Source organism: Myotis davidii, unplaced genomic scaffold (genome assembly GCF_000327345.1).
Source record: "Myotis davidii unplaced genomic scaffold, ASM32734v1 scaffold341, whole genome shotgun sequence".
Taxonomy (NCBI): Eukaryota; Metazoa; Chordata; class Mammalia; order Chiroptera; family Vespertilionidae; genus Myotis; species Myotis davidii.
The window spans coordinates 797707-811009 of NW_006291021.1; the positions used below are offsets into that span (position 1 = coordinate 797707).

The 13303-nt window shown below is 54.0% G+C and overlaps 3 protein-coding genes across 3 annotated transcripts in view; 1 reads left to right on the top strand and 2 right to left on the bottom strand.

The window, feature by feature from the left end:
* Positions 1-2271, bottom strand: part of HSD11B1L (hydroxysteroid (11-beta) dehydrogenase 1-like) — a 4151-nt gene extending 1880 nt beyond the window's left edge. Inside the window, exons 1-3 of the mRNA XM_015564302.1 lie at positions 1494-2271; positions 1049-1179; positions 269-445 (exon numbers count right to left, since the gene is read on the bottom strand). Coding sequence (XP_015419788.1) covers positions 269-445; positions 1049-1179; positions 1494-1668 — 483 coding nt within the window. The 5' untranslated portion in view covers positions 1669-2271. The remainder of the gene's footprint in view (positions 1-268; positions 446-1048; positions 1180-1493) is intronic.
* Positions 2272-4124: 1853 nt separating this feature from the next.
* On the top strand, positions 4125-6062 carry LOC102775140 (chromosome unknown open reading frame, human C19orf70). Its single transcript, XM_006764246.2, has 4 exons — positions 4125-4308; positions 5023-5200; positions 5392-5443; positions 5833-6062. The coding sequence occupies exons 1-4, from the start codon at positions 4280-4282 to the stop codon at positions 5928-5930; spliced, it is 357 nt and encodes a 118-aa protein (XP_006764309.1). The 5' UTR covers positions 4125-4279; the 3' UTR covers positions 5931-6062.
* A 4515-nt stretch (positions 6063-10577) lies between these two features.
* SAFB (scaffold attachment factor B) overlaps positions 10578-13303 on the bottom strand; it is a 36138-nt gene continuing 33412 nt past the window's right edge. Inside the window, 4 exon segments of the mRNA XM_015564294.1 lie at positions 10578-10889; positions 11144-11210; positions 11624-11730; positions 12041-12159. Coding sequence (XP_015419780.1) covers positions 10760-10889; positions 11144-11210; positions 11624-11730; positions 12041-12159 — 423 coding nt within the window. The 3' untranslated portion in view covers positions 10578-10759.

A 13303-nucleotide genomic window follows, 5' to 3' on the forward strand; every position in this document is an offset into this window, starting at 1 on the left:
GTCCGGGAGAGGCCGGTCAGCGAGCAGCTGGTCCTGAGGCTCCACCCGGGACTCCTCCCGAGCCCCGCCTCCTAAACTCTCAAACTCCACCCAGAGCGTGGATCCCAGGAGTTCTGCCCTCGGTAGAGCCCCTTCTCCCCCGAGATTAAAGAGACGCCCCCGACTCCCCGGATCCTGACAGGCGTCCCTAATCCAATGGAGCTCCCCAGATGCAAGGGGGCTCCACCCCTGGTTACGCCCCAGAACCGTATAAATCTCCACCCATTACTGCCACACCCCCCACGCCAATTCGGGTCCTGCCCCGAAGGTCTAAGCCAAGGCCCCGCCCCTCACCCAGCTTGTCCAGCGCAAACTGCACCACGAGCTCGGGCACCTCGCGGGAGGCCATGTCCGCAGCGATGAAGAAGACCTTGGGAGCGCCCAGCTTCCGGCAGTTCCCTACCACCTGGGGGGCCAGAGCTGCCCGTGGGCCCCTCCACCCCGCAGGTTCCCTCCGCCTGCCAGACGCAAGGGGCCCCAGCCTGCAGCCCCCTCCCGTACTCTGAGCCTCCCTTTCAGTTCCCAGAGCTTTACCACGGGGGTCGTCAACTGGCATCTGTTTCATTTGATTAATCATCACGATTTAAAACTCAGGAGCTATCAAATTAATCTCAAGGTTTCCGGCCCCCCTTGAAATTCTGGAAGGTTTGTGTCCACGAGCTGTGCATGTCCTAGGAACGCTGGGTTGCTAAGAAAAGTGCACCCACCCCCCTTTTCAGTTTGGGAGCCCTGCCTATCATCACGGCCTTTGGACACACCAATACTGCCATTTATTGGGGAACACTCCTGGCTTTACACTCACTGTCTTACTGCATCCACCCGATACCATAGCCCACAAGAAGGGACTTTGTTTTCCCTTTTGCAAATGAGGACATTAAGGCTCACAGAGGTTAAGCAACTTGCCCAAGGTCACCTGGGAAGCCAGGGATCTTTGCAGGGATTCAAACCCAGGCCTCATTTTCCACCGCACTCGCACCCTCACCGTTACACTGGAAATGGAGTGTCTCACCTTCTGCAGGAAAGCCTCAGTGTGGGCAGTGAGCACCAGGTGGGAGCCCAAGCGGGCATAGTGATAGGCCAGTTCCTCCCCAACGCCAGCACTGGCCCCTGTCAGCAGCACGCGGGCTCCCTGGAGGCTAGCTGGCAGTGAGCAGAGGTGGTCAGCCTAGGGCAGTGGCTCTCAACCTTCCTAATGCCGTGACCCTTTAATACAGTTCCTCATGTGGTGGTGACCCCCAATTTCATTGTTACAAATTGAACATAATTAAAGCATAGTGACGAATCACAAAAACAATATGTAATTATATATGTGTTTTCCGATGGTCTTAGGCAACCCCTGTGAAAGGGTCGTTCGGCCCCCAAAGGGGTCATGACCCACAGGTTGAGAACCGCTGGCCTAGAGGGTGCACAGAGCAGCTGGCCGGATTCCTCCCTGTCCCACCCCAGGCACTCACCTGGGTCAAAGTTGTCAGCCCAATAATAGGTGAAGAATAGGGCTCCCAGCCCAGTGAGGAGTAGTACCTTCATGGCCCTCCCTGGGTCTGCAGTGAGAGAGAAGGGTGGCCAGCATGGTCCTGGGCCACAGCCACACCTGTTTCCCCAGCTGCTCCTTTGTTTGAAGAAGAGCATCTTGGCCCCTAGACTTGCGCCTCTTCTCCATCACAACCGCCACCACTTGGTCCGGGTCACCATACAGGTTACCTGAGCCACTCTACCAGTCTTTGGGGCTTCCTCCTTCCAGGCAACAGCAGACTCTCATCTTGCCTCCCCTGCTGAAAATTCTCCCAGGTTCATTTAGGACAGAAGTCACACTCCTCGATGACCAAAAAGGCCCTTCACGCACCAGCCCCTCTTGCTCACTCTGCTTTTTGTCACACCAGCCTCTTTGCTGTTCCTGAGAATCAGCCAGTCACCATCTGCCTCAGGGCCTTTGCACTGCCTGTCCCCTCTGCCCTGAATGCTCTTGGCAGATAATCCAGTGGCTTGCTTTTACTCCTTTCAAGTCTCAGCACAAAAATTACTTCTTCCCAGGGCACTTCCTGGGCCTCTTTTTCTGAAGCACTTCCCTAACCCGCCCTTACCTCTAGAACTTCTATCTCCTTCTCAGAACTTAGCATCACCTGAAATCACCTTGATGATTTGTTTCCTGTTCACTGTCATTCAATTCTCCTACCAGTGGTTCTCAGCCTCGGCTGCACATTAGAATCACTTGGGAATCTTTTTAAAATCCTGATTTCTGGGCCTCGTCCTCCGGAAATTCTGTTTCTTTGTTATGGGGTGAGGCCACAACATTAGTAACAAAGAAACAGAATTTCTGGAGGATGAGGTCCAGAAATCAGGATTTTAAAAAGATTCCCAGGTGATTCTAATGTGCAGCCAAGGCTGAGAACCACTGTCCTAGACTGTCAACCCCACAAGGGCAGGAAGGAAACAGAAACCTACTTTTGGTTTGTTTTTTTTTCACTGTTAGGTCTTCAGTGCCCCAAACTGTGTTAAGGACACAGCAGGTGCTCAAAAGATACTAGATTAACACAGGAATGTGGGAGGCAAGAGCTGGGGGAGCCCCGAAAGACCACCTTGGAGATACCTAGGAGGAGTGGGAAGGTCCCCATGTCATGAGAGTTAAGGTATGAGAGTTCAGCTTTGGGAGCGATTTACTTGGCCCAGGGAAAAGGCAAAAGAAACAGGCTGGCTCCTTAAAGTTTAGGGAGTCATAGGTTTCCTTTGAAAGGGGCACAGGCTCATCACATCTTGGGGTTTCTATCCTCTGTACTCAGTGGGACAAAGAAGAGAGGGCACTTCTAGGACCCAGGATGCTGAGAGCTGGTGCGATTGGGGAGCTCCCGTATCCCCAATCTCTAGATCCAGCCCTATGTCCTTTGCCCCACAACAAAGCTCCAGCGACCTCCCCTCCTCCTCTATCTTTACACTCCGCTCCTCCCACCCTGCTTCAGCCAAGCAGCCAAAGGGATGTGTCAAAAGAAGTCTGGTGTGCCCCTTCCTGCTCTAAACCCTCCAAGGGCTCGCCACTGCTCCAGATGGAGAGCAAGCTCCTCACTCTCCCATAAGGCCCAGGGGGTCTGGCCTCTGCCCACCTGTCCATTCCCATCTTCTCCAACGCCTGTCTATGAGTCGTTCTCAGAAAAGTGAACTTGTCGCCCTTCCCAGTCACACCAGCAATTCTCTCAGCAGGGAACGCGCTCCCACCTCCTTCTCTTCCAGGGAAAGCCCGCGAAGCCCCTCAGCTCAACCCTCTTCTCACCCATGTAGGTAGGGATGGATGGATGGATGGATGGATGGATGGATGGACGGACGGACGGACGAAGCAGCTGGGCTTAGATGGAAGTGGAATAGGGGAACCGCATCCTCGCAGAATCCACTGGCCCTCTGACCTCGCCGGGCCTCAGTTTCCCCGCAGTACAAAAAGGGCGTGCGACCTGCCCCGAGCTCCCAACCGCTCACTCACCCTCTCCGGCCTGTTTCTTCCGCTGGGAACCGGGGCTGGCGGTCGCTGCCTGGGAGCCCAGCGCAGGCCAGTAGGGTCTACCCTTCCGGCGGGCGGCCCCCGACCACGCCCCTCCCGTAGAGCCCGAGTCACGTGACTAAGCCTGCCTCTTTGCAAGGAGGCACCAGGCCGAGAGGACTCTGCGACGCCCCGCGTTGCCAGGCAACGGCCTACCTGCGGGCTCTTTTGATCCCAGCCTCAGTCTCCAGAAGGAAAACATTCCCCACCATTCGAAACCGCTCACGTGACCTAGACCCACCTCTCTCGAACAATTCCGCCCTCGTGTTTCCGTGACAACTGGCTTCTAGGGACACTCTTCTTAGGCCCTTGCCCTGAGTCACCCGCGCGGGCGCGGGTGGATCTCCCGGGCTCCGACATCTTCTAGGGTTACCCTCAGGCCTCACTCCAGACACCCTACTCTTTTCATTCACGCCACCGAAACCGGACTACATTTCCCAGGAGCCTTGGCGGCTAGGCGAGCCCTCCGGCGCCTCACGAGGCAGTGCTGAACACATTTCCCAGACAGCTTTGCGGCGGCCAAGCCCATAAGATTACCTCTCCGCACACTTTTGCAGTGGGACCCAAACCTCTAGCATTTCTGAGCGGTAACAAGACTCCGACTCCCGGAGGCCTTTGCGGCTGACAAGGGAAACTACACTTCCCAGAGGCCTCTGCCGCTTCGCTACCGGAAGCGGCGGGCGAGCGGACTGTCCTTGCGTGCGGAGTCGAGCGGCTATGGTGTCCCGAGTGTGGTCGATGGTGAGGTGCGTGTGGCGGGCGGGCCCCTAGCTCCCGAGAAAGTCCTCCCTGCGGACACCCTATTCTGGTTTGCTCCCCACCTGCTCTTCGTTTCCCGTAGTGTCAGGTGCCCCATGGGGAAACTGAGTTTCAAGCGGAGAGGTGATTCCCGAGGTCGCGCGAGCCTTACTTTCGTATTTCTCGGAATGAGATCTCTCCGAGTCTCCGTTGCCTTCTCTGTAAAGTGGGAGTGCCGCACGCCATTTATTGGGAGGTGAATGCGCGCCCAGAGCGGCGCTGGACATGCAGGAAGCGACCAGATACACTTGGAAAACCCTGCGGGTTACTCGCCGAGGGTCCCTCCTCGGGACAGAAGGCAGACAGTCAAGGGACTGACGTGTCTTCACTGTTCGCTGCTCTGGGCGGAATCATTAGTGATCCACTGTCCCTTTGCGGGCCTCAGGTTATAAGTTGAATGGGCGGAGTACTCCTGCTTTGCACACTGTAAATGGAGAACTGCCCCTAGCAGGGGTCAGGCATGCCTCTGAGTAGCAAGGTGCCCAGTCATTTCCCTATTAGCTGCCTGGCTTCCAGTATGTCACATTTCGGATTGTGGGGCTCCCTAGGGGGACTAACTCCTACTCCCATAGACCTAGGGCCGCCCCCTCTTCGACTCCCACACATCTCGTGGGTGGCCTGCAGTGTTCCCTAAGCTGCTGTCTTCCCTTCCCTGCATTCAGGTTTCTCATCAAGGGGAGTGTGGCCGGGGGAGTGGTCTACCTGGTGTACGACCAGGAGCTGCTGGGGCCCAGCCACAAGAGCCAGGCAGCCCTTCAGAGGGCCGAGGAGGTTGTCCCCCCTGCCATGTACCAGTTCGGCCAGTACGTGTGTGAGCAGACGGGCCTGAAGATACCCCAGGTACCCCATGCCGGGAGTGAGGCTGAAGCTTGATGGGAATCACCTTTGGGGTGGCCTTCAGTCCCTGGTCCCTGCAACCTTGCTTGGTTCCTGCTCACTGGGGCATGCGCTGCTTTCCCTGCCTCAGGAGGGAGTTGGGGCTGCCAGGCCCTTCCTCTTTCATCAGCCCCTTCTTCCTTGTCTCTTCCCAGCTCCCAGCCCCTCCAAAGTTTAACTTTAACATCCGTGAGTCCTGGAATTCAGGTAGGCCCTGGTCCCTCTGCTTGGGGGTGTGACCCCAGGTACCCTAGTCTAGCACCCCTGACCCTGCTTCCTGGTCATGCCTTTCCATCACTCCCCTTACTGCTGTGTGTCTCTTGCACATCTAAAAGGGAAGGGGTGGAGGCTCCAGGGAGGTAGGAGCAAGATGGGGCCTCTTTTTGAGAGCTTGGGCCACCACTGGAGCACATCAGGGTAGGTGGCCTCAGACAAGGTGAGGTCCTGTCCGTCTGTTTCCCGGTGTGGAATTGACAAAGTTGGAGTGGCACCTCTAAGAGCATGGCCGAGTTGGGTGTTCCAAGGGGTTGGATTAAACCCCTTGGCTGTAGGCGGGGAGCCTGACCAGGCCTTGGGCCCTTCTTCCCTCCCCACAGGCATCATTACGGTGATGACAGCCCTGTCGGTGGCCCCTTCCAAGGCCTGTGAATACACCAAGGAGGGCTGGGAATACCTGAAGGAGCGAATCAAGTAGCCTATCAGAGGAGGCTGCCTTCCCCAGTTGGAAATGGGCATGGTGCCCTGGACCTCAAGCCTCTGGAATGGGACCCTAATCTAAGGGCAGCTCGCGGCCTTGCCAGCCCAATAAAGGACTTTGGAAGTGTTTCCTGACCTGTGTGCTTGCCCCAAGAACATGGGGTGGCCCTGCTTTGAGTGTGTGTGCTTCTGGTTCCTGGGGGCTGCTCCCGGCCTGATCTTGGTACACATCTTTTCTGTCTGGTCCCTGACCACCAGGACCCTCACCCCACTTGGGAAGTGGGTATAGATAGGTGGCCCCAGTGCTCAGGGCACTGGGAAAGGGTTGAGAAAGTGCTGAAGGCCAAACTGGACTGAAGGGGCTGGGGTTAGCGGACTGAGCCCTGGGTAGGCACTCTGGGAGCCAGAGCTCAGTAGAATGGGAAGAATTCATCTCTCCTGTGCCATCTACACTCCCTATCTTGCCTGGTCTCCAGTCTGGTAAGCACAGGCCTGGAGGTCATTGCCCTCTCGACTTCATCTAATGGAGGTGCTCTGCTCCCTTCAGAAGCCTTCCCTGGCATTCCTACCCACACTGTCTAGTGATCTGAATGTGTCTGCTGGGAGGTTGGGCTGTCTAGATGTTCCCAGCCACCCCACGGTTGAGAGTATCCCCCTATTGTGGCACTAGGAAATCTGTGCCCCAGTCAGGGTAGGAGGTGGGCATAGACAGGAGCCAGAGGCTGATCCAGGAGCCTGCCCTGAGGGCAAGAAGACCCTGGCTATGGTTCTCTGAGCCAGCATGGAATTCTGTTCCCAAGAGTGCTGGGGTGTTTGTCCCTCAGTTTAGGGATAGAGCCCACCCAGGCCCTGATTCTGGAAGCAGCAGCAGGTATTACACATGAGGAAAGTAGAGGCCAGGCATTTCCCCAGAGAAGCAGTGCATCCGTTCACCTGATGACAGAGGTGTAGCTGACGATGGGTGGCCTGGCCTGCGGTGCTTGGGGATGCAAAACCCACAGTGACCTGTGCTACCATGGTCTCCATGGTGGGTCTCCCTGGTCCATTGTGGCACCTGGATGCTGTGCAGCTCCCTGTGCCGCCTCTGCACTTGCTGGGCCTCTACTGGGATGGGAGCAAGTCTAGGGTGAAGGCAGGATGGGTAAGGCCAGGGAGCATCCCTGAGAGGGAGCTGGTGCTGGCCAAAAAAAAGCCCTTCCCCCAGTCCCATCGGCCCATTTTACAGATGGAGACACTTGTGCAGCCAGATTAAAAGCCCAACCCTGTCCACCAGGAACCCAGATGGTTAACCTTAAACCCTTCCTGGGACACAGGATTTCCACATGCCTCACCCTCATGGGCCCAGGAGGGAGTTATACCCTGGCTGTGCCATATGCTCCACCAGGCTCCCTGAGTGCTCTCAATCCAGAGCCTCATTGATGGGCTGCCTCCTGCGTGCCCCCCACTGGGGATGGAACCTGCAACTTGGGCATGTGCCCTGAGAATCAAACGGTGACCTGGTTCTTAGGACATCCAGTCACTGAGCCATGCGAGCTGGGCTCAACCCACTTTTATCATCACTATTTTATGAAGAGGGGAGAGACCTGCTAAGGCCACCCCACTGCACTCGAGCAATTGTTAAAAGCCCATTGTCAGTCCAACAAAACCTGCAGAAAAGGAAACCAACCTTTGTAGGTGGGCAAGGGGCTGCCCTGGGGGCATGCTCGGCTCTCCTGGCACCCTCACCTCCAGGAGGCTGTCTTGCAGCTCCATGAACTTGGGTGTGTGTGTGTGTGTGTATTGGGGGATGGGAGGGTCCCCTGAAACTGAACCCAAGCCCTGGTCTCTACAATCTCTATGATTTTAGTCACTGCCCACATGCTGAGTCCAGGATCAGCTGCTGGCTCCTGACTCCCATTGGCTACTCACATCCTCCATGTGGATCCAGCGCCAGCCCAGAGACCAGAGTGCCACTCTTAATCCCCTCCATTGCCTCACCTAGTCAAACCCCCAATCCCTCTTTGTCCACTTGTATCATTACCAGTGCCAAGACCACCTCCCTGATCTCCCCACCTCTAGGCTGGCCCCACCAATCTTTCTCAAAGTCAAGTCTGATCATGGCACTACCCTGCTCAGAAATACAATATGGCTCCCCACTGCCCTCCTTGTGAGCCCAGATACCTCCCAAGGACCCTCTTCTTACTCCCCTAGTTGCCCACAACTCATGGGCCCCCTCAACCAGGCCACCACCTTTCCTCCTGGCTGACTCCCCTAACCTATTCCTTCTCCTCAGACTGAGTTGAGGGCCCACTCTGGGCTTCCTTGGCACCCTGTGGGTGCCCCATCACAGCGCCTACCATCTCAGGGCAGGGCTTCCTCACCTCAGCATCACTGATATTCAAGATCAGATGAGTCTTTGGGGGGCCATCCTGGGCACTAGATAATGAGCAGCATCTCTGTCTCCATTCCCAAACGCCAGTAGCACCCCTTATTTCCCAGTCATGACAACCACGTCTCCAGGTGCTGCCAAATGTCCTCTGGGGACATAATCACACTAGTTTGAGAACTGCCTTCGGGGTTGGTATGAATACCCTGTGACTGTCTCAGTTCTGGAGTCAGAGCCTAACCAGGGTCTCACTGGCCTAAAATCCAGGTGGTAGCAGGCCTGGCTTCTGGAGGCTCCAGAATCCATTTCCTGGCCTTTTCCAGCTTCTAGGGATGGGCAAACTTTTTGACTCGAGGGCCACAATGGGTTCTTAAACTGGACTGGAGGGCCGGAACAAAAGCTTGGATGGAGTGTTTGTGTGAACTAATATAAATTCAAAGTAAACATCATTACATAAAAGGGTACGGTCTTTTTTTTAATTTATTTTTTTTAGTTTTATTCATTTCAAACGGGCCGGATCCAGCCTGCGGACTGTAGTTTGCCCACGGCTGTTCTAGAGGCTGCTGCATTGCTTGGTCCTTGGGCCCTTTTTCCATCTTCACAGCCAGAAGTCTTCCTCTCTCTCTGTCTCCCCTGCTGCCCTATTTTTTTCCCTAAGGACCTGTATGATGATGTTGGACCTACTTGGATAACCCAGGGTCACCTGCCATCTCAAGTTCCTTAATTTTTTTAAAAATATATTTTATTGATTTTTTACAGAGAAGAAGGGAGAGGGATAGAGAGTTAGAAACATCGATGAGAGAGAAACATCGACCAGCTGCCTCCTGCACACCCCCTACTGGGGATGCGCACGCAACCCAGGTACATGCCCTTGACCGGAATCGAACCTGGGACCTTTCAGTCCGCAGGCCGACGCTCTATCCACTGAGCCAAACCAGTTAGGGCTCAAGTTCCTTAATTTTTAAAATCTGACCTGACAAGTCCCATTTGCCACCAGAGTTCACTTTGCCCGCCCCGTCCCTGTCCTGGTGGGACTGTGCTAAGATGGTGAGTTCTGCTAAACCCAAAGTGACGGAAAGACAGCCTCAAGGATCCCGTGTGTGCTGGGCTCAGGGTTTCCATGTCACCCATTGAGAACAACGTCCAGCTGATGCTGTTCCCAGAGCTGTATGCTGGGCAAAGGCTGAGCCCCTTTATGCTGTCCAACTTTAGGCCACATGGGCTGCAGCAGCCTGGTCTCTTCCCAGAGGTGGCTGAGGGCCAAACCAGCTTTTATTAAATCTGGAAGTACAAGATGAGACACCCACACAGACAAACCACTGTGTGTTTCTCTGCAAACAGTTTTGTGGTCAACAGGGACCTTGGGGACCAGAACTTGGGAGCTGCTCTGTGGCCTTCAGAGAATTAGGCTATTTATATCTGGGTGGAAGGGAGATGGGATGGGGGATGTCCCACACTGGTACCTCTTAAAGCAACCCAGTGGCTGCATTTTATAGTTAAGCAAATGGAGACTCAGAAATGAAGGAACTTGCTCCAAGGCAGGATGTAAAGGCAGGACTTGGTCCCTTTGTCACAGATAGGTGGTTGGTCTCGGGCAGAGGAACAGTGAGCCCATTGGTTGAGCAGAGGGGATATGACTCCTTGAAGCCGAGGGTGGGAGATAACTACCAAGCTGCAAATCCCTGGATTACAGACAGGAATGTTTGGTAGCTGAACACACCTGCCTCACACTGTCCAGACATAAGATCTCCTTCCTTCTCATGTCCTGACAACACCCCTTGCACACTCAGGCCCTGCCCCTCCCCCAGCAGAGTTCATCACTTCCTGGTATTAAACAGCTCCTCTTCCTTCAGCTCCCCACTTTGTTGTTAACTTGCCCTCACCCCAGTAGGATGTAGTTCCACTCATGTGAGGTCCCTAGAGGAGTTGGATCCATAGAGTCAAAGTAGATGATGGGTGCTGGGGGAGAGGGGAAGATAAGTTAGTTTACTGCATTCCTTTGGGGAAATAAGTTTTGAAGATGACTGGTGATGGTTTACACAGTATGAATTAAATGCCACCGAACAGTGCACATAACAATAGTTAAAATAGTAAATTTCATGTTACATATATTTTACCATACATACAGAAAGTAACAGCCTGTTCAGCAAGGACTACAGGATTGCTGGAAACCCCAACAGTCCCTGGAAGCTGCCCCTTTCAGCCCTCCTTCCCTAAAGGAAAAGCTGTGCTGAGTATAATTTCGTTTTAAAGAGAAATAAAGAGAGAGGATGCTTTAAATAAAGGATATGTGGACAGAAACACATTTATTACAAAAAAAAAACCCAAAAAACAAATTCACATTGTATCGAGCTACAATATGGCAGCAGTTAAAAAAAAAAAAGATATTGTACACAGTTTAAGATAACTCCTAAAAGAACATACTCTGGTTGCCATGTGACGGAACACAGGATTCCAAGCACTTAGTAGCGGCGAGTGAAGCGAGCGTCGTTGGGTCGGCTGCCCCGGCTCTGGCCAGCAAATCCACCTTGCATTCCACCACGCGGGATCACGTGACCCCGAGAGGCCCCAGCTGGGGTAAAGCTGCCACGCCTGGAACAAATGCAGATGCTCATATGTTCGGGGTCGGTTTAATGGGATGTATTGGGTGCCTGTGGGTCACATGCTCTTCGAAACCCTCTTCCCTCAAGCAGCAGCACCATGGGACAAACCCCGCACCATTTTAGGACACAGCACACTAGAGGAGGCAGTGTAATTGGGAAGACTTGAATGTTTCTAACACTTCCCCAAGGCAAGCCAACATATGAAGAGGAGACTAGTACAGAGAGACCAACAGAATGCCTTACCCTGACATCCTTCCCCGGTTCATTATGTGACCTCGCCCAGAGTGACCAGACATGCTTCTCTCACCACCTGGAAGACAAGAGACACTTTTCACAAGGTGCTTCCAAGCACAGAATATAGTTTAGAAGACAATGCAAGGATTCTGGTAAGTCCAGTCCCTTTCTTGAGCCACCCAAACAAATCTCACAGGTCTCCAGTGCATGTACAAGCACCTGAACACCACAGGGCTGTCCTCACTAAGTTAGGGCGGGGAGGAGTTACCAACACCCACATCACTCTTCTGTGCCAACCCTCACTTCCCATCCCACCCCACCCAGTCATTAAGGGGCTTCTCCTCTACCAAGCCCCGGGTAGGGAGAACAGAGAAAGCACTCCTGCTCTCAGTGGAGGTGGATTAGCAATGATTAGTGAAGAGCAGGTGTTGCTTAAGCTTTCTAGATGCTTCTCTTCCGACAGATGTGTCCCTGAGAGCCAGTTCTTACCTTGCCACCTCTTATGGTCCCTGTCTATCATGCCTCCATCAGTAGCGCCCTGCCATGCACGGTCATCCTCAATTCTTCGGCCATGGTCCCCCCAGTCACGTCTGTCCCTTGGAAAGAGACATCTCTGATTTGGATTGCCCACATCTCTGCCTCTCAGAACAGCAACAGAAGTGGGCTCTGGAGCTTGGGGTTAGCATTCTGTGTTCCCAGCCCCCCAGCCCTTCAGGCAGTGGGGACTGAGGGAAACAGGACTGGCTCTGGCCCCATGCTACTCAAAGAGCTCCAAGGTGGCCTGAGCCATGGTTGGTACACCGAGCCACAGAGCCAGTGCTCATCACATCCCCCAAGATGGTGGGTCCTCAGCCTGTCAGCTCTATGTGAGGCCCACAAGGGAACTGTGGAGTGTGAGACACAAACCTGGGTGGAGGAGGCAGTCCCCGGCCCTCGCTCATCCTCTTGTCAGAGCCATATCCACCCCACCTGTCACGGGAGTCCCGTCCATGGCGCTCTGGTCCTCCGTGGCGTTCAGGATAATGCTGAATGTTAAGGAGCCAAAATGAAAAGGCTTTAGTATTATCTCTGCATCCCAAGGCCTTTGGGGCAACAAGGTAATAAAGACAGCTACTCAGAAGCACTTGCACACCCGAGTCAATGTTGCCAGACACTCTGCACACTGCCTTATGCCACACATGCCATGCATCTCACAAGACACAGCTGCATCCCTGAAGTCAGCTCATGGCCTGGTGACGAACAGGTGCTCAAGAGTCAAGGAAAGGGCTGAGACTCGCCCTAATCAGAAGGCAGAGAGTTGAGGGACTGAGGGACGAAGGGTGCTGGGACCTAGCAACTGCTCCGTGCCAAGAATGGGCCCCTGTGCTAACAATATAATCAACAGCCCAGAGAACCACAGCGTGGAAGGGCCACGAGGGATCCTTTAACACAACTCATTACTGGGCCTGGCATCATGTCCCTGATTTGCCACCGGCTCTGCACCATCAAGCGCTGGGCTGGCGCAGCCCCAGTAGAGCCTGGCCCCATTTTTCGTGCTCCATGAAGGTGGGAGAGAGAAGCCCCTGTCTGCTAGAGGAACACCCATGGATGACTTTTAGGGACCAGGGGAGGTGGCTTTCCCTCCTTGATTTGCTGTTCCACAAACCCAACTGGTGACCTTGGGAGCTTTTGCTCCAGGATCGATTTGACAGGAGAGGGAACTAGAAGAGAGCCTTGGTCATGAAGCCCCTCAGATGCTTGCTCCAGCAGTCCAGTCACTGCCCACAGCCATGGTCACCTACCCCTTAAGCCGGGAGCCCTCCAAGGCCATGCGCTTACATGGAGCCCTAACTGCCACTTGGTCTCTTACCCCTAAATGTGCATGGACACCTCCACAAGAGAAGATAAGGGGGTTAATTTTACTACATGGACAAAATAGAGCATTGTCCCTTCAAGGGGCAAAATAAAAGACCAAAGTGTCCACCAAAGTGTGTGCTGTCAAATTGAAGAGCTGTTTAAAATGGACCCCTGAAATAACACTTCTACAAAATAAATTATACCTCATGATTTACAGAGCTTCATCTGATTGTGGACAAAGAACAAGGTTTAAGAAAGAATGATTTTTTACATGTAGCCTTCTATTTAAAGACACATAAGTGGACAGAGGAGCATTTAATACAGGGAAGCAGG